Source organism: Macrobrachium rosenbergii, chromosome 11, assembly GCF_040412425.1.
Source record: "Macrobrachium rosenbergii isolate ZJJX-2024 chromosome 11, ASM4041242v1, whole genome shotgun sequence".
NCBI classification, from domain to species: Eukaryota; Metazoa; Arthropoda; class Malacostraca; order Decapoda; family Palaemonidae; genus Macrobrachium; species Macrobrachium rosenbergii.
In genome coordinates, this window is record NC_089751.1 from 11,553,333 (window position 1) to 11,577,510 (window position 24,178).

General features: G+C 38.8%; 2 protein-coding genes and 1 long non-coding RNA gene across 3 annotated transcripts; 1 reads left to right on the top strand and 2 right to left on the bottom strand.

Annotated features, from left to right (window-relative positions):
- Nucleotides 1-508: 508 nt before the first annotated feature.
- LOC136843474 (uncharacterized) lies at nucleotides 509-1,254 on the bottom strand. Its single transcript, XM_067112010.1, has 2 exons — nucleotides 1,188-1,254; nucleotides 509-834 (listed from the first exon to the last, which is right to left on the bottom strand). The coding sequence occupies exons 1-2, from the start codon at nucleotides 1,252-1,254 to the stop codon at nucleotides 509-511; spliced, it is 393 nt and encodes a 130-aa protein (XP_066968111.1).
- Nucleotides 1,255-3,383: 2,129 nt separating this feature from the next.
- On the bottom strand, nucleotides 3,384-18,926 carry LOC136843145 (uncharacterized). The gene is made up of 2 exons (XR_010854467.1): nucleotides 18,750-18,926; nucleotides 3,384-6,656 (listed from the first exon to the last, which is right to left on the bottom strand). It is a non-coding gene; the product is annotated as an uncharacterized lncRNA (long non-coding RNA).
- Nucleotides 11,420-21,952, top strand: LOC136843144 (uncharacterized). The gene is made up of 4 exons (XM_067111196.1): nucleotides 11,420-11,571; nucleotides 19,742-20,563; nucleotides 20,835-20,987; nucleotides 21,241-21,952. The coding sequence occupies exons 1-4, from the start codon at nucleotides 11,536-11,538 to the stop codon at nucleotides 21,781-21,783; spliced, it is 1,554 nt and encodes a 517-aa protein (XP_066967297.1). The 5' UTR covers nucleotides 11,420-11,535; the 3' UTR covers nucleotides 21,784-21,952.
- The last annotated feature ends 2,226 nt before the right edge of the window (nucleotides 21,953-24,178 follow it).

Here is a 24,178-nt window from a genome sequence, read left to right on the forward strand (position 1 = left end):
GGCACGTCTTCCCACTTCAGTGCCATCAGTGACATTCTGTAGGCTATCGTCTCAGGGTCCGCTGCTTGCTCCTTCGCCAGGTCTTCATAGTCGATGCCGAGCTGGAGGGAGTTTATTTCTACTCTCGAGAGGGCGTCGGCCACTGGGTTTTTTCTCCCAGGGGCGTATTTGATGGTGAAGCCAAATTCTGAGATGGCAGTTAGGTGCCGCTGCTGTCTTGCCGACCATGCATCTCCCTGCTTTGCAAAGGCGTGTACCAGGGGTTTGTGGTCCGTCAGGATGGTGAATTCGGTGCCCTCCAGCAGGTACTTAAAGTGCCTTACGGCCTGGTAGATAGCCAGCAGTTCCCTGTCGAAGGCGCTGTAGCGGGTTTCAGCTGGTGAGAACTTGCGGCTGAAGAAGGCCAAGGGCTGAGGGGAGCCGTTCACCACCTGCTCCAGTACTGCACCGCAGGCGATGTTGCAGGCGTCCATTGTTAACCTGAGGGTGGCTGCAGGGTTGTGGTGTGTCAAGTCGTGGCACTGGTGAGGGCTGCCTTCGTTTCGCTGAATGCCTTCTGCTGTGGAACTTCCCAGGTCAGTGCCTTTGGCTTTCCCTTCAAGAATGATGTTAGTGGGTGCATGATTTGGGCGACATTGGGGATGAACTGTCTGTAGTAATTTATCATCCCCAGAAACTCCTGCAGGGCCTTGGTGTTTTGGGGTTCTGGGAACTTCTCTATGGCCTTCACCTTAGATGCTGTCGGACATACTCCTGCAGGTAAGATCTCGTGCCCAAGGAAATCTATTTTTTCCTTCCTGAAGATGCACTTGTCGAAGGTGTTCCTCGGGCAACCTGGAGAAGATCAGGATGTCATCGATGTAGCAGACGCAGAAGGGCAGGTCCCCCAAAATGGTGTCCATCAGTCGCAGGAATGTGGCACCTGCGTTTCTGAGACTGAAGGTTGAATAGAAGAATGTATAGGTCCCGAAGGGCATTATTATGGCGGTCTTTGGGACGTCGTCAGAGTGTACAGGGACGTGGAGGAAATATGATTTGAGCAGGTCCATTTTGGAGAAGATCTTTGCCCCGTGGAGTGCACTCGTTAGGTCCTGCATGTTTGGGAGGGGGTAGTGGTCTGGTGTCGTCACTATGTTTAGGTGGCGGTAATCTCCGCACGGCCTCCACGAGCCATCCGCCTTCTTTACCATGTGGAGGGGTGATGCCCACGGGCTTGGTGCTTTGTGCTTTTTTGCAGACACCCATCCATTCCATCTCTGCGAAGGCCCGTTTGGCGTCTCGTAGCTTTTATGGGGACAGGCACTGGAACTTTGCATGAGTTGGTGGGCCTGTCGTGGTGATGTGACGGAATATGCCATGCTTTGCTGAAGCCCCCGGTGACTGTCTTAGCTCCAGTTTAAACACGTCTGGAAACTTCTGTAGGAGGGATATGTAGCTGCTGGAAGCTGTGGAGCAGATGGCGGGCATCCCCGGTCCTTTAGCGAGCTAGCGGGAGTGGCAGGTTCCTGTGTCCAGTAGTCGTTCCCTTCCGACGTCGACGAGAAGTCCATGGTGTCCTAAGAAATCTGCACCCAGCAGCAGGAACTTGACATCCATGATGACGAAGGGCCAGTGGTATCTGCGGCCCAGGATGGAGGTGATCCGTGTTGTTGTGCCTTATGTGTGAATGGGTGTCCCGTTTGCTGCGATGAGGGCGTTTGTTGAGTCAAGTTTCTTCTTAAGATCTTCCTTCGTCGGCGGGAAGACGGATTGCATTGCCCTATGTCGATCAGTAGGCAGTGCTTGGAGATTTTATCTTTGGTGAAAAAACCTGCTGGTCGGGGGGAGATTGGTTTTGCGGCCACTGCTGTTACTTGTGGCCGCTGATGTCGTTTTTTGGAAAGGAACAGGGGTGTTTGCAGTACTGTGCTTTGGCACCGAATTTCTTGTGGTAGAAGCACCACATCGCAAATGATTTCCCTTTGTTCTCTTTCGGTTTCTTTTTGAAGATGACGTTGATCTCTCTGTCGTCGTCGTCGTTGTTGCTCTCCGTCAGGCTGCAGGCTTCCAGGGTGGCAGCGTGTTCTTAGGCCTTGATGGCCTTGTGTACCTTCTGGGCAACGTCTAATAATGTCCCAGTGTCGAGGGCGTCGGCGTCATTTATCTGGCTCCTTACTTCCTGCAGGAGGCGTTGAAGGAAGATCGCCCTTGCCAGGTTGATTTTCCTTATCCTCCCGTTCTTGTCTCGGCCTGGTAATGTTATGAGCCCCTGCAGTTCGTCCCAGGCCTCTCTGGGTGATGCTTCTCTGAGGGGCTGGGATGCCAGGTCAAGTGTGCGCTGTGCTCTTTCTGTCACGGGCATTGAGTAGGTCTTGATTAGTTTATCTTTTAATGCCGCGTGCGTGTCGAGCCAGGGGGAGATCCTGTTGAACACCTCTACCGGGAGCGCCACCATGGTGATGTTGGATTTGCTTGCATTGTCTGTTATGCGTGCCATGCAGAAGTGTACTTCTGCGCGCAGGAACCACGATGCCGTGTTCTTGCACGAAAACTGAGGGAGTTTGACTGTGTCTGCTTTTGTCGGCGTGAGAGGCGTACAGACGATGCTCGCGCATTCACATTGCATTTCATCTTCTGCCATCTTACTGCTCGCCCACCAAAACGCGGGAAAATGCGCCGTGTTGAGTCTGTTAATGGTGCTGATAGTAGTGCCAAAATGTTCTTTGTTGGGTACACCATATTTAGTCTGTTAATGGCACGGTTTCTGCCAGGGAAGGAGCTATCAGAGGCCTAAACTTGACACCGTGTTTAGTCCGTTAAAGGCTCTCTGACGGTAGGCTGTGGCCATGGTTAGTCCATTAATGACTGGGCCAAAACCGCACTACCTGTCACTCCGGCGTCACCAGTGTGAGGTTTGAGAAAGGGCAGAAGTGAGACTGATTCTTTATTGTTCACGACAGGTACTTATAATGCGGAAAGCGGACGGAAAGGTAGCGGGCGACCTGCGGCCCCCTGCTGTGTCCGTACAGAATTGTGTTTGTTGAAAGACATAAAATGACATATACAGAGCATTACAGAACATGTACAAGGCAGATATATATATTGGCGAATAGGCCGTAGAATGATACATATAATGAGATACATAAAGAATCTGAAACAATAACAAGTGACAAAAACGACACGATTATTGTACAAATGTAGAGCGAAACACAAGGAACGGAGAGGCGGTTTGACGCCCTTACAACACCACGTTCCTCCATAAATGATGAACTCTTGTCTGTCATGGTAGGCAAGCTTACATAAAGCATAAACCACGGCTTATCTTCAAGACAAAACATGAGGATTTTTTAAGGAATTCTTCTCTTGGTGACAAACTTGAGGTGATAATTAAAAACTTAATAATATTTGGACTTGTATTAGTATCGCTCCACCTGAGCTCAATAAGATAACAGTAAATACCATTACAATTAACCTGCTATTTCTAGTAGTATAACTTTCTTGAGAAGCCAATATCAGGAACAACCTGATCCATCTCCACATTAACCTTAATCAAAGAACTATCCAATGAGCCCACTGGTAAACCTACTCCACCAGGTACAATCCCTCTAACTATATACTGTGAATACAAGGTCAAGACGGTTGCAAAGTTAGTGTGTGGGTTCACAACCTTAGATAGTGGAAAAATTTAAAGAGCAACACCATGATTATCTGTGGCAATAATTTAGCTTAGCCATTCAGTGATGAGCATTGTAATCACCAACGAAAAAGAAACAAGCTTTGGAGTCGAGCAGCTTCCTGAACTGCTGTCATGTTGGTAAGCCAGCAGCCATAAATAGTCATCCAAATCTATGTTCCTAATAGCTAGCGAAAACAAAAATGTTTTAGTCTTCCACAAACTTTACCTCTCATACAGTGGGCTATTAAATGTTGAGAACCCCTTTTAATATACAGAGGCATTCCATGGGACCTTGGAATGGCATTATGCTCAAGAAAATTGAACTTATTAAACCCTGGAATCATCAGTTCTGAAGTATGCTGCAAATCAGACAAGTGTGTTTCAGAACAAAAGAAGATATCAAAATTGACTGAAGCAACATCTAAGTCATTTTTATTCTTGTATAATCCACAGACATTGCTATATAAAATACACAGCCATGATAAGTTCTATGGACCAGGATTAAGATCAGTATTACCAGAAGGAAGCATAAAGGAACAATACATACATGTGAAATCAAGTGTATGTATGCCCATAAGAAGAAAAATTTATTTAAACTTATCAACTGGGAAGTGCCAGCACACCCAGCAAGGGCAAATACTTCTCCAGATTTGCCAGGAACTGCAGAAAAGACAGTAATGGTGGTTTTGAAAATGCAGCATGGGTAGACAAAAGAAAGTAAGGGTAAGGCAACCTCTTGCTAAACTACCAGCCATCCTCAGCCCTTCTGCTAAGCTTGCCCTGCACACTGGTTGTAAAACAAGAGGAAGAGGGAACTGTCAAAAGTGTGCTTGAGTGTACCCTTAAGCAAGGAAACTCCAATCCAGGACAGTGGAAGACCTCAGTGCAAAGGCTATGGCACCAACCAAAATTGAAGAATAGTGGTTTATTTTACAATGGCCTTCTCTTAGCAGATGCCTACCAGGCTAGCAAGTCTCTTCTACACAATAAGGAAGGACAGATCAAAAAGGGTAAGATGTGTAGCGTGTTCAGTACTGTCAAGTGTGTGTCAACAGTAAAAGATATGTAGTGAATATGTCAGACTATTCTGAGTTGGTGTAGGCATATAAAAAAAAGTTCATAACTGAGAGGGCTGTGACAGCAGACTACACTGGCCAGCCTTAGAAGGGACCTTAATGTCTCTAGTGGTAGTATCTCAATGGATGATTGATGCCTTGGCCAACTAACATTGGTGTTATGGAAACCCACAGGTTTATTAATTACATATCCATGGCTGAAAAGAAAAAGAGGAAAATACCAATCTAAGGAGGGATGGGTCAATAATGAAATCAGGATAAGAAAGATGATGCTGGGCAGAAAATTTTGTGAGGTCATGAGTAAGAGATGTAAGGGGATAGCTTTTCTGAGACAAATACTGCACCAGAAACTGACGAAGACCTGTGTTTCTGAATGAATTTGCTGTTCTTGAAGTAGAATTAAGAAACTTGGAAGATGGAAAACACCCAGCTGTGATGGAATCACTGCAGAAATTAATTTAGCTGAAACTGCAATTACACTACATACTATGACTAGGCTGTTTTGCAGAATGTGAAATGAGGAAACAAATCCTGATGATTTAGAATTGGAAGTCATAGCTAAGGCCAGAAAAGACGACCTAACTGAAAGTGGTTATAATAAAGACATTGCATTCAGTCAGTTGTAATGAAAATATTCAGTATGCTTATTCCAAATAGACAGAAGAGGGAAACCAATAAAAAGCTTGGAGACAAACAAGCTAGATTTAAAAAAGGCAGATGCTTCACAGATCTATTTTTGTATTATGAGATATTGTGCAATTGTGTATGAATATTGCACATCTGTGCTTTTAATTATGGAATTCCGTGCTGGTGTCTTTCATGGTTACTTGAAGGCATCTGACAGTCTGCAGGCCAATATTATAAAAAGATCTTGGATCACCATGGCATTCATGTGATATGTGTAAAGTTAATAAAAATTATCCATGAACAAAGTAGATGCAAACTTAATGTTGACTGGGTCTTGTCAAGCCAGTTTACAGAAAATAGTGAGCATCACATGGTGTCCTATTGGCATTACAAAAGGTTCTTTGCAGCATCACTTTGGTCCTTAGCTGCACCCCACGTTTTAGCCTTTTACTTTACTTTCATTCCTGCTTCCTTTCTTCATTCTTGCTGTCCAACATCTTCAACTATTATTTCTTGGTGCAGCTGTGGGGGGTTTCTCCCAGTTCCACCTTTAGATCCCTGAACTTCATCTTCATTTTCTGGATTTCTTTATCTTGCTGTCTAGCCACTCCAAATCCCTCTATCTTAAGTGCTGAATGGCTGGAAGAGTCCCATTGCTCGGATTGTCAGACAAAATTTCATGTAACCAAATCTTCATGTAACCAAATCAAATGTAATGAAAAACGTCGTTAGAGATGGAAGAGAAGATATATAAAGTAATGTTGGTAAGTTGGCTTAGAATATACAGATGATGCTGTTTTAATCAGCAAAACATACAAGATTTGCAAAGCTTGCTTGACAGAATGCATCATTTATCTAAAGAGATGAACTCAGATTATGGAAAACAAGTAATGAGGAGACAGTGGGCAGGCTGAATAAGGTTTGAGAATAAAATAGATTGATACTGCATACAGAAGTAATATTATATGGATGTTGATTATTATCTTTGTTATTATACGAGTCATGGTATGAAATGAAAATACTGAAAGGATTTTATTCACTTAATAAAGCTTTTAAGGAGGATTCTGGCAGTCAGATGGCAGGATAAAGTTTGTAATGATACTATAAGGAAAATTATAAAGGTGCCATATGTAAATGACAAACTGATGAAAGGGAGATGGCTTGGACATGTTCTTTGCACAACTCTTGGGAAAAATGGTATGTAACATTGTCAGCTGGACTCCTGTTGGCATCAAAAGAGTTGGAAGTCCCAGACATAGACGTACTTGGATGAGAACTATGAGAAGGGAAGCTGGAGGCTGTTGAAGATAAAGGACAGGAATGACATGAGTGACAGAATTTTACTGAGGTTGTTTGGGTCATGCAGCAATGATGATCATTTTGGAACAGTTCAAGGTAAAGTTCTTTAGTACACATACTGGTGAAAAATACAGTTAAGGTATATTATATATAGACCCTCCCAGTGACCACAGTTACAAAGAAAAATCTGAGTATGAGGTAGGGTAGGTTTTATTCTCTACTAGGTTCCAACCAAATCAAGGCCAGTGCCAAAGCGCACACACCAAGACCAGACCTCTGTTAATTGGTTTTTGTTACGATTCTCCCCACCTCATACTTGAAATATCTCATTGACCAATGAAGAATTTGGATAGTGTGAATGAATACTTGATCTAACAAGGGATGAAGTGGGTTGGAAACCTTTCCACCCAAAGAATAAAGTATGGTTAAATGTAGCAAAAACTTTCTCAAATTTTCCTCATGGTATTGGGTTCAGTCTTTACAGACTGATGACTGTCTGGTACCAAGGATAAGGAGCATAGTCAGGTGGGTCCCATAAGGTAGGTATTTACTAGGAGATAGCAGTATTGTTCCTTGCCCAGTGGGGTCTTACTAGTGTGCCTAAGTACACCCAGGCTGAATCTTCTTTTCTATATGTTGCAAATAAAAAATGTAAAACAAGATTACATACAGAACCATGAAAATGATAATAAATCCCCAGTAAACAATCCAAAGGCTCAGTTATTAAAACTTCTACAACCAAAAATTAAAGTGACAAGAAAAACACTAAAAAAAGAAAAGAGAGGTTTTATTTAACTAAATCTTGCTCTGGATTTATTTGAAAGTCTGGTGTTGACAACTTGTCAGGATACTTGATCATTAAGAGCGACAGAGGAATGTTGAATGTAGCCTACATCTATAAAATAACCTGTTGACAGTAAGTTCCACTATAGAATTGTCCTTTAACAAATGAAGAGTTGACTGAAACAAAACAACCACCCACCCTTATTGGATCATCCCTAAAAATCAAGGAAATTAGCACTTCTGTGAAGAACCAAAACATGATACACAAAATTATATGCAGGGAATTCATCCTTCAAATTGCGACGGATGAAGAATTACCAGACAAAAATGTTTTCTTAAAAGAATCTTTGTCTCAGGTGCAGCAATACTCATGCTCTACAGTTACATGAAATACCAAGTAAAATAAAATTCAAAAGACAAACCTCTTATTGAAAATCAAAGTACCTAAACAAAATAGTGATATAAGACCGAGTATTCACGCTCAGGTTTACCTGTCAGTTCGGGCCGTCAACTCCAGATGCATCGCCCTCAGTGCTCGCGTAGCCTTCTTCGTGGTAACACTATATGGCACCGATGGAAACTCCGCTGGCTGCTAAGGTGGAGCAACATAGACCACCCTTTCCTCCATGGAATCATACAAACCATGGGCTCTATGCTGCCCTCAGCAGAAACAAGAACATTATCAACTGAAGAACCACCCAACAATGCATCTTCATAGCTATCAAGGACACCCTGGCAAACTCAACCACTCCCAGGCAATGTCCAATCAATGGGACAATACAGCCCTCAGGTTTCTCCTGGAAAAACTTACTCTGGCAGAAAGGAATACTGCGCCTTCAACAAAAAAACTCCTCACCATCCACTTGAGTACAAGACACCTCCTCAAAGGTACATTCACTATCCTAATGGATCATCAGCCACTATGCCTGTGCCAAGGCACTTCTTGCTAGTTGGGTAGGCGTTTCAGTGTTCCCAACAATATAACACCTGATAGAGAGCCAGCATTTGTCTCTGAAGTATGAACCTCCCTGGCCAAATTAATGAGGAAACAAATTCACCACACCACCACCTGCAACTTTGCTGTTAACAGCATGGCAAACAGGACCCACCGATCTCTCAAGGCCGCCCTCATCTTCAGGTGAGACGACCTGACAGTCACAAACACCCTGGGTCCTCCTTGGGTTATATACAATATTCAAAGAAGAAATCAACATCTCTCACACACAATTGTATTCAACAAAAACATCTGTGTGTCAAGGGACTTTTTCCCAACAAAGCCAACAATAAGAAGACCTATCAAGACTTCTCAAAATCTTCGGAAAACACAGCCCATACTGTCACACAATGTGTGGTGTGCAGTTCGTTGGGACTAGTGGCCAAATGTTATAGACATACTTAGTATAATTAAAGTATGAAGTAAAGAAAAAATACAGAAGTTATTCACAACACTTTATATGAAATGCTCTACTTCAGGCTGATCGTAATTCGTGGAAGTGGTTTCTCAGAGTTTTTGTCCATAGAAAAGTTCCTCTCTTGGATCAGCAAACTAAAATAAATTCTGTTGAATTGGAAATACTATATTCTTATTTTATCTCTATGAGACGATTAGGAACATGACACTTCTCTTTCTCTTTACATATGAATACATGATCTCTCCACAGAATAGATGAAAAGAAATCTCGGCCAACCTGGAATGATCTCAAACAGACTACTTATAACCTCGAAGAAAATCATAATTAACATGCTTTTAAATATACTTAAACAAATACAGAATTTCACTATCATTTAACTAAACAATTACTTCTTCAAAACTAGACATACATTAATTAACATATATTAAATCACGGCTATTTTCGAAAATGTAACAAATACATGGTGCTAAGGGGAACTATACAAAAGAACAATAATCTCATAAATTATACTCTGACAAATGTACACATGCATACATATATGAACAAACAATCAGTGCATCCTAAAGAGCCTACATATATGCCAGTTCATGTTACTGAGAAACAATACCCACAGTCCCTCTGATCCCATAAACAGGGCTCCCTACCGCGTCCCCCAACTAGATAAAATGTCCAAAATACAGATACACAGGCATGAGGACGGGGCCTCAATTAACAGGCTGAAACTGGCATACCTCAAGGTTTAATAAAACCCTTCCCTTTTTCAACTCATCCAAGTTCAGCTGTCCAATCTAAACACTAAGAAATCTCAATCAGTGACAGAACTAAATGCATAAAAGCGACCTAGTACCTTCTTATCAGCATACCGAAAAGTCAACATCTAAGTAAGGGTGTGGAACAGTTGTTTGTACATCATATCATACCTTACCAGCATCCTGAAAAGTATTTTACCAAGTAGAAATCTGGAACAGTTGCTCTATTTATATCCTGTACCTATGTATATATTATTTTACATTCTTATTTGTATGCAAATTTATTCTTCTACTCGAAGAATAAAATTACCAAAATGTGAAACCTAGTAAGGATGTGGAACGGTTGCACATTCTATTGCGTAAACTACATCAGTGACGCATAAACACATGTTCATTCCTGTTTATCTTTTTTGGGGATGCAGCTCTGCGAGTTTCACATAAATGCTGCCAAACCCAAGTTTAGCTGCCAGGTTTGGCAGCCTCTCACAGCCACATGCCCGTCTGTCACGTGCGTCACCACATTGCGGTCTTAGAACCATGTGATTGACAAATCACCTTTACCCACGATTCGGCCCAAGGGCCGCATTAAAAGTCAAGTTGTTTATACATGCGATTATTTACAACCTAAAACTCACATCAATGATCGTCGGAGTTACTAATAAAATAAATTCTGACACTACATTGTTAAAACGAACCACATACACATTCTTTGCGACTAAAAACCTAGTTGAATTAAGGAAAACAAAAAAAAAATAAGGGCAGCAATGACGCCAATCCTAGCAATTATCGACTGCAATAAGTGCTTCCCATATAAACGAGGACTGTTTTAACAAATAAATCACACAGACATCACTGTGTCTAGCGCCCGTTATTGGATTAGCCATGTGACAAGTCGGAGCAATTATAAATTATAGGTGGCCCATATAATTGGCCACCTGTATTATGTGAAAAAAATGTATATAGGAAAAAGAAATTGCGTGTGTGTGTGTGTGTGTGTGTATATATATATACATACATATATATATATATATATATATATATATATATATATATATATATATATATATATATATATATACAGCTGACCAACTGGCACTGCCCTGGATGATTCTGAATGGCAACTGATAAACTTTCTCTCTCTCTCTCTCTTTCTCCTCCCTAACACCCCTCTACTCTCCCTCTCTTTCTTTCTCTCACTCTCTCTATCTCTCTCCAATCCTCCCTGTCTCTTTCCCTCTTTCTTCTCCCCTAACACCCCCTCTACTCTCTCTCTCTCTGTCACCCCCTTCCCAACCCCCACCCCTTTGGCGCCATTGATGTCTTACCCCACAGCATTCTTTTCCAGATAGTAAGTCATGTATACTGAAATTAGGTATGATAAATTCTTAAAGTTACTAAGTCTGTGGGCATAACCAGCCCCGTTTCACGGGCAGACCCAGCACTGCTCAGGGAAGCCCTTCCCACCCCCAACCCCTTTGGTGCTAGTAATGTCTTACCCCCACAGTGCTGATTTCTACTGTAGATAGTAAGTCATACGTACACCAAGTTTGGTTGAAATTGTTCAATGCGCTTCAGAGTTATTCTGGCACACACACACACATACACACATATACACATACACACATAAGAATAGTGACCTCACTAAACGGAGATAACATTAACTACAAATTCAATGTCGTATCATCATAATGACTAAAAGTCAAGAAGCGTTACTCCTATCACAAGAGTATCAAAGAAATTAAGAACTATATGAAGGAAATTTAACATTTAAAACAACAAAAAATTAGCTTTTGGCAATACCTGGCGAGATCTCTTTGCAATGGCATCTCACATACTCTGGCTGCTGGCCAGTCTTTACAAAGTTTTGATCGTTTGCTGTGTTCAGTGTGAGGAGAGTTTTTATAACATAATTTTGCAGAAACCCAACAGATAAAATGGAACTTTGTAAGAACAGGTTCCATGTGAAGAAGGTAAGTGTTTGAGTGCCATTGGAAATCTGGAATATTCAAAAACTTCGTTCTTAACACTGTTCTGTGCTTATTTATGTATGATCTGTATATTTTCACTGGGAGGATGGATGGAAAGAGCAAAGCAAAACTGATTGGAGTGTACGGTATTTGGAAAATTTAAACGTACTCTGCATTACCACTTCATAAACTTTGTGGTTCACATTTTTGTTTGCCTATGTTCATCGCAACAGGGAGGTCTGACGTGTTGCATATGCACAAGGTGAGAAAGAAATCCACATCTTTCTTGGAAACACTGTGGTTCAGCACAGACGTCAGTCAGCAGTTTCAGATTTTAACACTTTCACTTTTAAAATTACACGCAAGGCAGCAGAGATGTATGAAAAAGGATTATCATGTTTGTAAACACAGTACGTGCCAGTAGTACTAATGAGTTTTTTGCCCCTCCCCGACACCTGTCAGGTGTGGATTTGTAGTCTCCTGTCGTCTGCATGTTTGTTGGTATTGTCCCTTGAGAATACACTGTGATTTCTACCAATAGCACAAATGAGCTTTGAAGCCACTAATACTTTGACATAGGTCAGTGACGGATCTGTTGTCTCAAACAGTTGTGTATGTTTGTCAGTACTGCCTCTGTAGTATATATATTGTGATTTATAATGCTGAATATCATTCCTTCGTCAATAGCTTGGAAATAGTGTTGAAACCGGTCAGGACCTACACACAGTCTCTTATTTTTTCACCTGTGGTAAGGTGATATATATATATATATATATATATATATATATATATATATATATATATATATATATATATATATATATATATATATATGCAGTATATATATAATATATATACAGTATATATATGAATGTCTTTACTGTAATACAGCAGTATAATATGAAGATTAAAAGACCCATAAAACACTGTATGAATGTTTGTATGGGCCTTTTTATCTTCATATATATATATATATAATATATATATATATATATATATATATATATATATATATATATATATATATATATATATATATATATATATATATATACATATATACATACACACACACACACACATATATATATATATATATATATATATATATATATATATATATATATATATATATATATATATATATATATAGATAGATAGATAGATAGGTAGAAAATTCGCCCCTTCAGCCCGTTAGCTAGGAACTCAAATTTAATGGCGGCTGGAGGACATATGTAGAAGTCCTACCCCAGATCGTATGATTTTGGGGGTCAATGCCGACGTCTTAGCCCTAGCATCATATGATTTTGGGGACAGAAAGCCATTAGGGACAGAAAGACCAGTCAAGACTGTAATTGGGCTGCTATGCTGACCCATAGGAGACTTAGCTATAAGACCTATTTCCCTTCGACCTTTGTGCTAGCTGTTATTGCGTCTTCCATATTGGCCGCTGTCTGCCCAGCACTAGAAATCGAATGGCTCTAGTAGTCGGTGGCGTATACCCCTCCAACAATGCTTTGGAAGCTTTCTTCCTATACTGCCTCCTGCCGGTAAACTTCATCCACTGCACAGGCGACACAGAACGACACTCAGGACAAGCAGAATTAGGGTTACAATCATGCCCCTTGCAATTACAGTAGTGCAGAGGACATGAGGGTCCACATCAAGGGGCCAGCGGAAATGAGTACACCCTTTACCGTTAACACCAGGACAAACATGCTGGGTGACAGGCTTCCGCAAGGGTTTAGATTATTCATGGCTTCGCATGATGTAATATCAAACACACAATTAGCAATCACAACAAAAAACAAGAAAGATCCCAGCAGGAACAAAGCAAAACAGCAATTAGGGCAGAGAGTCAGGAAACACATCTGCATAGTACATCAGCCGGAAGCAAATTGGAATGTTTACTTCTGGGCAGGCGGGACTCCTGCCTACCAGACAGTAGTTAACTGCCTAACCCCCTCGTTTGAAAGTTTAATGGCCGTTCCAGCTTCGCTGAAAGTGATTCCTTATGTAAAGGACCGATGGTTTGTATATTGTGTAGGAACAAATTATAATCACAAATGCACAACCCAGTGATTGAAATAATATGACTTACAAGTAGAGGTAATTCATGATGGATTAGGAACAGGTTTATGTCACCCTTCACATATACTAGATATGTTATAATAAAACCCACAAAAAGTTTTATATTGAAAGAAACATAGAGAAAGAAACCCCCAAAAACATTTTTAGCCTGCATTATTTTAGTGGTTTTAAAACCATAAAATCACTGTTAAAATCTTTTAATGTCAACCTGGTTTTTCCTATAATAACACACTAAAAGGAATGTTAATCAAAATATCCTAAGAAAAGCAACAATATATATATATATATATATATATATATATATATATATATATATATATATATATATATATATATATATATATATATATATATATATATATATATATATATATATATATATATATATATATATATATATATATATATATATATATATATATATAAATATAAAAATTCCATGCTCTGACTGCCCTTCCTTGTATATAGGTCAGCTAGTAAGGATTTAGAAGTGTGAATTAAGCAGCATCAGTATTCTGTCAAAACTGGGCAAACATCTAGTGCAATAGTCATTCATTTAAGTGAAAACTCACGCAGGATCAATTAGACTGACAGTTCAGTGATTGCCAGATTGAAAGGTTTCTCCTCAAGAAATCTTTTAGAATCTGCAATTATACAGCTTATACTCCCAGCTGTCATTTCAACCTTAGCCCTGGCCTATAATATTTGGCCCCCTGCATTAGTAAATGTTCAAGAATGACCTTAAAGATAAAATCACTGACTTAATTACTAATTAGTTACCTTATATATATTTTTTATGCATCTGTATGTTTAATAGTGTTTTTGAAATTGTTCATTTTGCAAAAATTGTTACTGTTTACCAAAAAAAATATGTAATCAGCTTATTCATTCCAAGGTCATTTTTGGTGGTTAGTCTCTTCCCTGGCATAATCCTTTAATTGACTTTTGTTTTTGCCAATTGTGCCTAATACTTTGTAAAACCTCTCAAAGACTTACCTTTGTTTTGGTAGGTCTGTGAGAGGGTGCGAAAGAATGAGCAGGTAGACAATTACTGCTAGTTTATTGAGGAAGCGACCCGCTTATAAAGCGGCGTGCGGACGTTGGCATATACATGGATGTCTGTACAAAATTTACAAGTGACCCAAGGTCAAAACTATTTCTCTACACAAAACAGGATAGGTACATATAGTTAACAGGATGATTAACAATAGTTGATTACACAAAAAATACTCTGACACACATACTATGTATACAGGCAAATGAACATAATGATAATAAGGCTGAGTACCGCGACCTTGAGTCAGCTGTGAAGGCACCGTAGAAAACGGGAGGTTCATCACAGAGAACCCGTTGAGCGGGTTTTTTGGGTGCTGCTGCCATGGCGGCCTGTGAGGGTGGCCACCGCCTCCCCTGTTTTTTGGATGGGTGAAAAGTCAGGGGGGCTTCGCAATTCCGGGCCTCTTTGCCAAACCTTCTTCTGGTGGTGGGTTGGCCGCCTCCTGGCAATGACGTTGATACCCTCTGTGGCGGGATTCTCCAGCTGGAGGCAGTTGATTGGGTGTGTGAGCATGGATGCCCGCTTCGCTGCCCTCATGGAGTCAGTCAACTGCTGTGCCGTCCTTATCAGGTCCTCGACCGGCAAGGTGTAGGGCTCCGTAATCTGTCCACGAACCTCCGGGAGTAGCTGCCACAGGAGGACTCCCTCAACAGGCTAATCTCCTTGTGCCTGCCACTGCTGTCCGTCTCGGGGAGGAGGAGGAGGTCCTGGAGGGCATGCCACATCTCCAGGAGGTTCGTGTCCTGCCGGGGGCTGATGGCGAGGTCGAGGGCGCAGGCGGCCATCTCGGAGACTGGCAGGGAGCAGGTCTCGATGAGAGGCCTTTAATTCTTGGAAGGTGGCAGGGCTTGTGGTTGACGTCACCCACGGGGCGACCTTTCTGTATATCTCCTCCGGTGAGAGGGTGCGAAAGAAAGAACAGGTAGACAAGTACTGCTAGTTTATTGAGGAAGCGACCCGCTTATAAAGTGGCTTGCAGACGTCGGCGTATATAAAGACGTCAGTACAAAATTTGCAAGTGACCTGAGGTCAAAACTATTTCTCTACACAAAACAGGACAGGTACATATAGATAACAAGATGATTAACAGTAGTTGATTAGACGCAAAAAATACTCTGACATATACTATGTATAAGGGCAAATGAACAGGTAATAAATGTACAATTACATAATGATGATAAGGCTGAGTACCGCGACCTTGGGTCAGCTGTGAAGGCACCGTAGAAAACGGGAGGTTCATCATAGAGACCCTATTGAGTGGGGACTTTACAGGTCCACTAATTCTTCAACTGCGTTGGATTCCAGGTACATCTATCTGTTCCTTATAATCCCCATCATCAGGGATATCTTTATGTCATTTGTCAATTGTACAGGCTTTCTTGTATACTTTTTTTTATATTTTTCATCAGTCTGCTAGTCAAGGACTGTTGTGTCGAAAAGCCTAGCAACCACTCCATTGTTTAATTTTTTCCTTTGTGGCAGTTGCCTTTTATTTATAGCCTACATTCATGTTCCATATCTTTGTGAATCAGTTATACATTTATATACATTTATATATATTTATATTTTATTATATATATGTATACACTGTATATATATATTTATATTATATATGTGTGTGTGTGGTCCTCATTTTGGGGGCTGTATCTTTTATAGATACTTTGAGAGCCGCATTATTAGATGGAATAAACTTCCATTTAATTCATCATCAGAAAGAGCATCAAGTTTCCCCAAGGCACTGTAATGTATTAGTAGCCTGCTTGCTTCTTCATAAAAGGGATTAGAAAAAGTTATATATCTTAGTTTAACCAGACCACTGAGCTGATTAACAGCTCTCCTAGGGCTGGCCAAAGGATTAGACTTATTTTACGTGGCTAAGAACCAACTCGTTACCTAGCAATGGAGCCCTTCTTTGGCTGAGTCGGTTGAGCTTCAGACTGTCATTCGATGGGCCGGAGTTCAATTCCACACCGGCTGATGAAGAGTTAGAGGAATTTATTTCTGGTGATAGAAATTCATTTCTCGCTATACTGTGGTTCGGATTCCACAATAAGCTGTAGGTCCCGTTGCTAAGTAACCAATTGGTTCTTAACCACGTAAAATAAGTCTAATCCTTCGGGCCAGCCCTAGGAGAGCTGTTAATCAGCTCAGTGGTCTGGTAAAACTAAGGTATACTTACTTTACCTAGCAATGGAACCTACAGCTTATTGTGGAATCCAAACCACATTATGACAAGAAATGAATTTCCATCACCAGAAATAAATCCCTCTAATTCTTCATTGGCTGGTCAGAGAGCCGAACGCTGGGCCAACAGCATGCTAGCAGAGAGCTTTACCCACCCCTCCAATGAAGAACTAGAGGGGTTAGAAAATCCTGTAAATCTTTTATTTTGGTAAGATACTTATGCTCAAAAGGCATTAGCCTATAAGGTTAACAAAATCAAAAGGATGTGAAAAAAAAGTTAAGTATACCTTAGTTTTACCAGACCACTGAGCTGATTAACAGCTCTCCTAAGGCTGGCCCGGGTAATTCTAAGCCGGCTGTCCGCGGTGAGCTAGACTGTGACAATTGGCGTTTTTCTATGTTATTTTACTTGCTTTACAAGAATTTAAAGTAATATTTTGTTGCCCGGTTATAACTAAACTGTGATAGACCTTTGAAGACTACACGACTTGAATTACCTAATGCAGGGTAGGTCTAAGTGGTTACAATTTTGCCGTATTAGCTATGGAGGGGTGGGGGGCTTGCCGCGGAATGCTGGCTTAGACCTACCCTGCGTTAGGCAATTCAAGTCGCTTAGTCTTCAAAGGTCAATGAGAGCTTAGTTACAGCCGGCCGACAAAATATTACTTTAAATTGTTGTAAAGCAAGTAAAATAACATAGAAAAACGTCAATTGCCATAGTCTAGCTTACCACGGACAGCCGGCTTAGAATTACCCTGGCCCGAAGGATTAGACTTATTTTACGTGGCTAAGAACCAATTGGTTACTTAGCAACGGGACCTACAGCTTATTGTGGAATCCAAACCACATTATAGCGAGGAATGAATTTCTATCACCAGAAATAAATTCCTCACTGTACTTCTTACTAAGGAAAAAATAAAACTTCATATAAAAATCAACTCATGTGACCTCAACATTTAGAAAATAATGATTTGGCAGCAGCTGCAGCAAAAATACTTAATAAAGAACACAGATATGATGGCCTAGGCTACTATCTTCCATAATTCTTGAAGAAAAACCAACACTTCAGTTCACAAATAACAAAAAACTTGAATGACTGACAATTAAGCATTTAGGTGAATATAACCTGAGGCCTAGACTACAATGTTTAAAAAAAAAAATTGTAAGCCTATTGTAACTAACCTAGCCTAAGGTAAATCTGAAATGGTCTACACAGAATTCAACAAAAGGCACATATCCTCCTTACAAAAGATAAACACACATATTTCTTAAAGCAAAGCTAGATCGACGTCAAAACAATACTGACACAGCATTCAATAAGATATAAGCCCATTTGGAGTAGGCTAATTCATTAGGCTAGTGTGTAAGGAACTTTACTTTCACGTTTCGATAACGTTTAAAACAAAAAATAATTAGAACGTTGACGATACCATATATACACATATATATTACATAAGTATAAATTATAATATATATATATATATATATATATATATATATATATATATATATATATATATATATATATATATATATATATATATATATATATATATATATATATATATATATATATATATATATATAATTCATATATATTATATATAAATGCATATTTATATATAAATGTAATATATATATATATATATATATATATATATATATATATATATATATATATATATATATAATATATATTTGAGGTTGCTCTACCAATATTTAAAAACTTTCCACTATTCTGAAATGGAAAATTGATAAGTGACCTTAAAAGAATGATTATTGTCTAATAAAAAAAAATGTGCAAGGCTAATATGCTCTCCTCAAACCATAAATAAGTATCTTAACTAACCTTACATGGGACACTGTACAGTTGTTTGGCTTGAATCATTTTCGAGGTTCTCTTGGTGTTTCTTTTAGATTGCAATTGAATTATCTCACTTTGGTTTGAATTCTACATGAAATATAAGGTATGTGAAAAGCTCCGAAGAAGGCTACAGCCATCACTGAGTGAACGATCACGATGAAATGAATCGGCAGTGAGGGTTTCTTTGTTTTGTGACGTCACACTTAACGCTTACAACGAGCAAATAGCATAATTAATGGGAACCGCATTAACACAATGAGAAAAGAAAACTGAATAGATGACTAAAAGACATGAAGTGTAAATTTCTCACATAGCAACAGCCAAACTAAGCCCAACCAAAAGAAGTTCTTAACTTCTGGTGGTCTTCTTTCCTTCGTGAGTTGATAGGAATGATGAGGTGGGCTGCATTCCATCGGGCAGCTCTGAGGTCTGTCTCTGTCTGCTCTGCTGTTTATCTATCCGCTGTCTGTCTTTATCTTCTTATACCTTAGTTTGTATATATATATATATATATATATATATATATATATTAATGTGTGTGTGTAGAATCTACTGGTCACTTTTTATCAGACACATATGTAATAGTAGGCTAATAGCCACAAATACCATTTAATATCTATCTGGAATAACTGACACCCTGGGGGAATTATTCCCGAGGTATAGTGAATCAGATTATAAACGATATATATTACTGGCTTAATATTTTGTAAATATAAAGAAATTTCTCGTATCACACATATGTAAATACATATAAAAAAGCACACACACACACACACACACACACACACACACACACACACACACACACATATATATATATATATATATATATATATATATATATATATATATATATATATATATATATCCACATCATCATAAATCAGTTTCTAAAATATTTATTTGACCTTTTTAATCACACTTTGTATATATACCATGTACACTTTTTATACAAGTCATTTACTTTTATTTTGCAGATGGACTGCGCAGAACTGCAATGCTGTGTTTGCAATCAAAATTACAGCGACTGTGTAATCCCAAGGAGTTTGCCGTGCGGTCATTCAGTTTGTTCTGTATGCATAAGCCAGATAATATTCCACAGGAAGAGCTGTCCTGAATGCAGATCCCCATTCCAAGAGGACACTGCTCAGGACCTGCCAGTTAACCATTCCATTCAGAGATTGTCTCGCGTGCTAAGCTTTAAAGGACCCGATCATGACGGAAACCCACTACTGGAATTTCCAATTACGTTTCAGCATTCCAGAAAGCAAGAGAATGCTGGCAAGTGCCCAAATCACGGACTCTGTATGTTCTTCATGTGTTTGCGTTGTCTCGTTCCGGTGTGTCGGGACTGCCTTGTACAAGACCACTTAGATTTTCCGTTTGGTCAGTGTTTCATAAAGCCTCTTACGGTTGCCATTGAAGATATTCAGGTTTCTTGGACTCGAGTAACAGAAATGTATATGGAAGAAGCTCAGTTAAAGCATGATGAATTGCTTAATATCCAGAATATGTTGAAAATGATTGAAAAAATTCAAGAAACCCTGGATTTATATGGCACTAGCAGGCAACAAGTCAGAATCCTAAATGGAGGTGTCGTTGGTGAAATAAACAACTGGAAATCTATTCTGGATGCTCTAAGAACATGTCACCGAAACATGAAAAATTGTTCGTCGTCTGAAGAGATTAAGTCTTCATTGTTACGTGCTGCTGCTGTTCACGCAGACCACAAGTGCCTGAAGAAAGAAGGAAAGCAAGAAATCGTATTAAATTCCTTGAAAAGTCTCACTGAAATTATGGTAAGCTTAGGCAATGTACTGAAGAATCAGTGCCTCTGATATTTCTTAATAATTTTACAGTTGCTTTGTGTTTCATGTCTTTTCATTTATTCGTTCATCAGAGAATTGTTACGTGTCATTTATTTACCCATGTGGAAATAATTACCTAATTTTCATATTAATTATAGGAGTGAATTACTGACACTTGGAAAAGGACACATGGTACACATCAATATCATGATATGAATCCGTCTGTATATTGAATTTATTACGATAATGTTTATCTCAACAGGATTTGACGAAGCTATTAAACACCGGGAGGCCGATCTATGCAGTAACTAGAGGGCCTAACGCCAGATGGGCTTTAGTCTCCCGTGAAAACCAACGTGTCCTGCTGTACTCTTTGAAACACGGAGAACACCCTCAAGATGGGTTTTGTATACCGGTATGTTTTATTATTATTATTATTATTGGAAAATCATTAAAGCCATTGCAATTCTTCGTAGCTGGAATAGGAAATTGCCCAACTGCCAGGGAAATAGCCTAACTCAGGTTATAGGTCATATGCCAACTACGGTGTATCATGCAGTATACCCTCAACTTAGCTCTCAGCGCAAATAAATGTTACAGTGTTATGTACCTTATTTACCGAAATCTAAGTTTATCTTTATTATTGCTTAAATATCTGTTTTCTACAGTACGATCTGGTGCGGGAAAAGGTTCCAAAAGATAGTCCTCAGGTTTTTTTCGAGATATCTTTTGACGGAGAAGATAGAGGTCATGTTTATGTCCGCATGTTCGGAGATACTCCGCGGAGTCGCCAGACCGTCCTCCTGTGTTCAGGAGAAATGGGACCTTCGTACAAAAAGACTTGCTTTTACAAGGCGGCTCACTACAGGAACGGCTGTTACCTCATCAGTGGAGGCGACTACGAGAACAACGATGGCTCTGGAGGTCGTGCCATAGTGGATGGCATCATCAGTGGTGAACCTTATTTACATGAGGTCATAGCTGGATTGTTTGTCAGTTGGCCCTCCCACGAATATTGGCATTTGGGCAGTTTTGATATCTATCTCAAAGATACCCCTGGTATATACGACCATTCGGCTCACGGTGCTGTTGAAGAGGGGTTGGAAATATTGAAGGAAGCAGCACTCGTCACGCCAGTAACCCGGACATGTGTCTCGGACTGTGGTTTAGTTGTACCGATAAAAAGATGTAAAGCGGAAAGCCTAGAGTAGCCACCATTCATCTCTAATAGTTTCTATATGATGTTGGTTTGGTACTTTATAAAATCTCCAGTTTCATGAAATATGCTTGCTTTCATCGACCGTATTCACGCACTCGAAGCACTGCTATCATTATCATTTTTTATTTGTTAAATAAAATCCTTTCGTTCTAAAAATAAAACCTCATCTCCTAAAATATCTAGTCAACATCTACGTACTGTACTTTATATACTTAAGTGTTGTGATGTTAAACATAAGTAAAAAATGCGTCGAAGTTTCTTCGGCGCAATCGAGATTTCTGCACATCGTATAATCAAGGCCACCGAAAATAGATCTATCTTTCGGTGGTCTCGGTATAATGCTTTATGAACCGCGGCCCATGAAACTTTAACCACGGGCCGGTGGTGGCCTATCCTATATCGCTGCCAGAAGCACTATTATGGCAAACTTTAACCTTAAATAAAATAAAAACCACTGAGGCTAGAGGGCTGCAATTTGGTGTTTGATGATTGGAGGGTGGATGATCAACATGCCATTTTGCAGCCCTCTAGCCTCAGTAGTTTTTAAGGTCTAAGGGCGGGCAGAAAAAAGTGCGGACGGACAGACAAAGCCGGCACAATAGTTTTTTTTTCAGAAAACTAAAAATCGATATAGGCCGAGCTCAAATGTGTAATACCTCATAAGCAATTGTAACAAAAGATACTGTAAATTTATGGGGAGCTGCTGAAAATTAATCTAATAAAAATAATATATATAATAAAATTACGCACAACTATATATATATATATATATATATATATATATATATATATATATATATTATATATATATATATATATATATATATATATATATTATATATATATATATATATATATATATATATATATATATATATATATATATATATATATATATATATATATATATATATATATATATATATATATATAACTATTAGGCTTCAAAAAGGCGGGATGGTTTAGATTCCAGATTCTTTAATTTAAAGTACAATTTACTAATACTAGCTTTCGAGGATATACAGTCTTCATCAGGTACCGATGCACTGAGCAGATGAAACAACGCTGCTGCACTCAGGTAGTATTATATACACTGAAGTTGTGCGGCTATTTTGTGATACACACACATATATAAATTATGTGTATTGATATATCATATACTTTAAAGTAACTCAAGTTTAATAAAAAAAATCTGGGCAGCAACAATTTTTTTTATTTACACCATCGTTTGGGTAAATTTGGGAATCTTGGAAGCGTCTTTAAATAACTAATATGTTATGTGATCTTTAGTTACATCATAGAACAGTCGTTTCTATGTTAAAAATAAAATACAAATAAAGCACAATTCCGGAAATAATGACGACAAAAAACTGCGCAATACAAAGGTGCTACCAGAGTTAGTGCTATGTGGGCGGCTGGGAACTGAAAGGTTAAGAAAGGAACATGCGAGACGATGACAGAAGCAAAGTTTGGGGGCGGGGGAGGGGGGGGGGGAGTGCGAGTAATCGGCAGTTAGTCAATGTGTAATGGAGTGGCAGTTTGATTGTTCAAGGAAGGCGACAGTTTCTTGATGTAGATATTCTTCCTTTTAGTTTTCTGTAAAAGAAAACTATTGAGATGGCTATTTGTCTGTCTGTCCTCCCTCAGATCTTAAAAACTACTGAGGCTAGAGGGCTGCAAATTGGTATGTTGATCATCTACCCTCCAATCATCAAACGTACCAAATTGCAGCCCTCTATCCTCCGTAATTTTAATTTTATTTGAGGTTAAAGTTAGCCATGATCATGCGTCTGGCAACTTCGGCGCATTTCATACTTTTTTGCTATCATCTTTGAGTAATTTTTTCGAATTCTTGACAATTTCCAGCCACACCTCCTAACAGTTTTTATGTCCATATTATATCCTGAATTATGCATTGTTTTTAACTTACTTTCAGCCTAGGGACGACCGTTATATTTACTAACTAAAAATCATGTCATTATATTAGCTTTCATGTGCTCTTTAAAGATTGCACAAATTGATTTTAGTGCAGCCCTACAGTTAGGAAGTTATTCCCAAACGTTGGTGCAAATAAAAAGTAGAAAAATTATGGTTATATATATATATATATATATATATATATATATATATATATATATATATATATATATATGTATATATATATATATATATATATATATATATATATATGTATATATATATATATGTATATATATATATATATATATATATATATATATATATATATATATATATATATATATATATATATATATATATATATATATATATATATATATATATATATATATATATATATATATATGTATATATATATATATGTATATATATATATATATATATATATATATATATATGTATATATA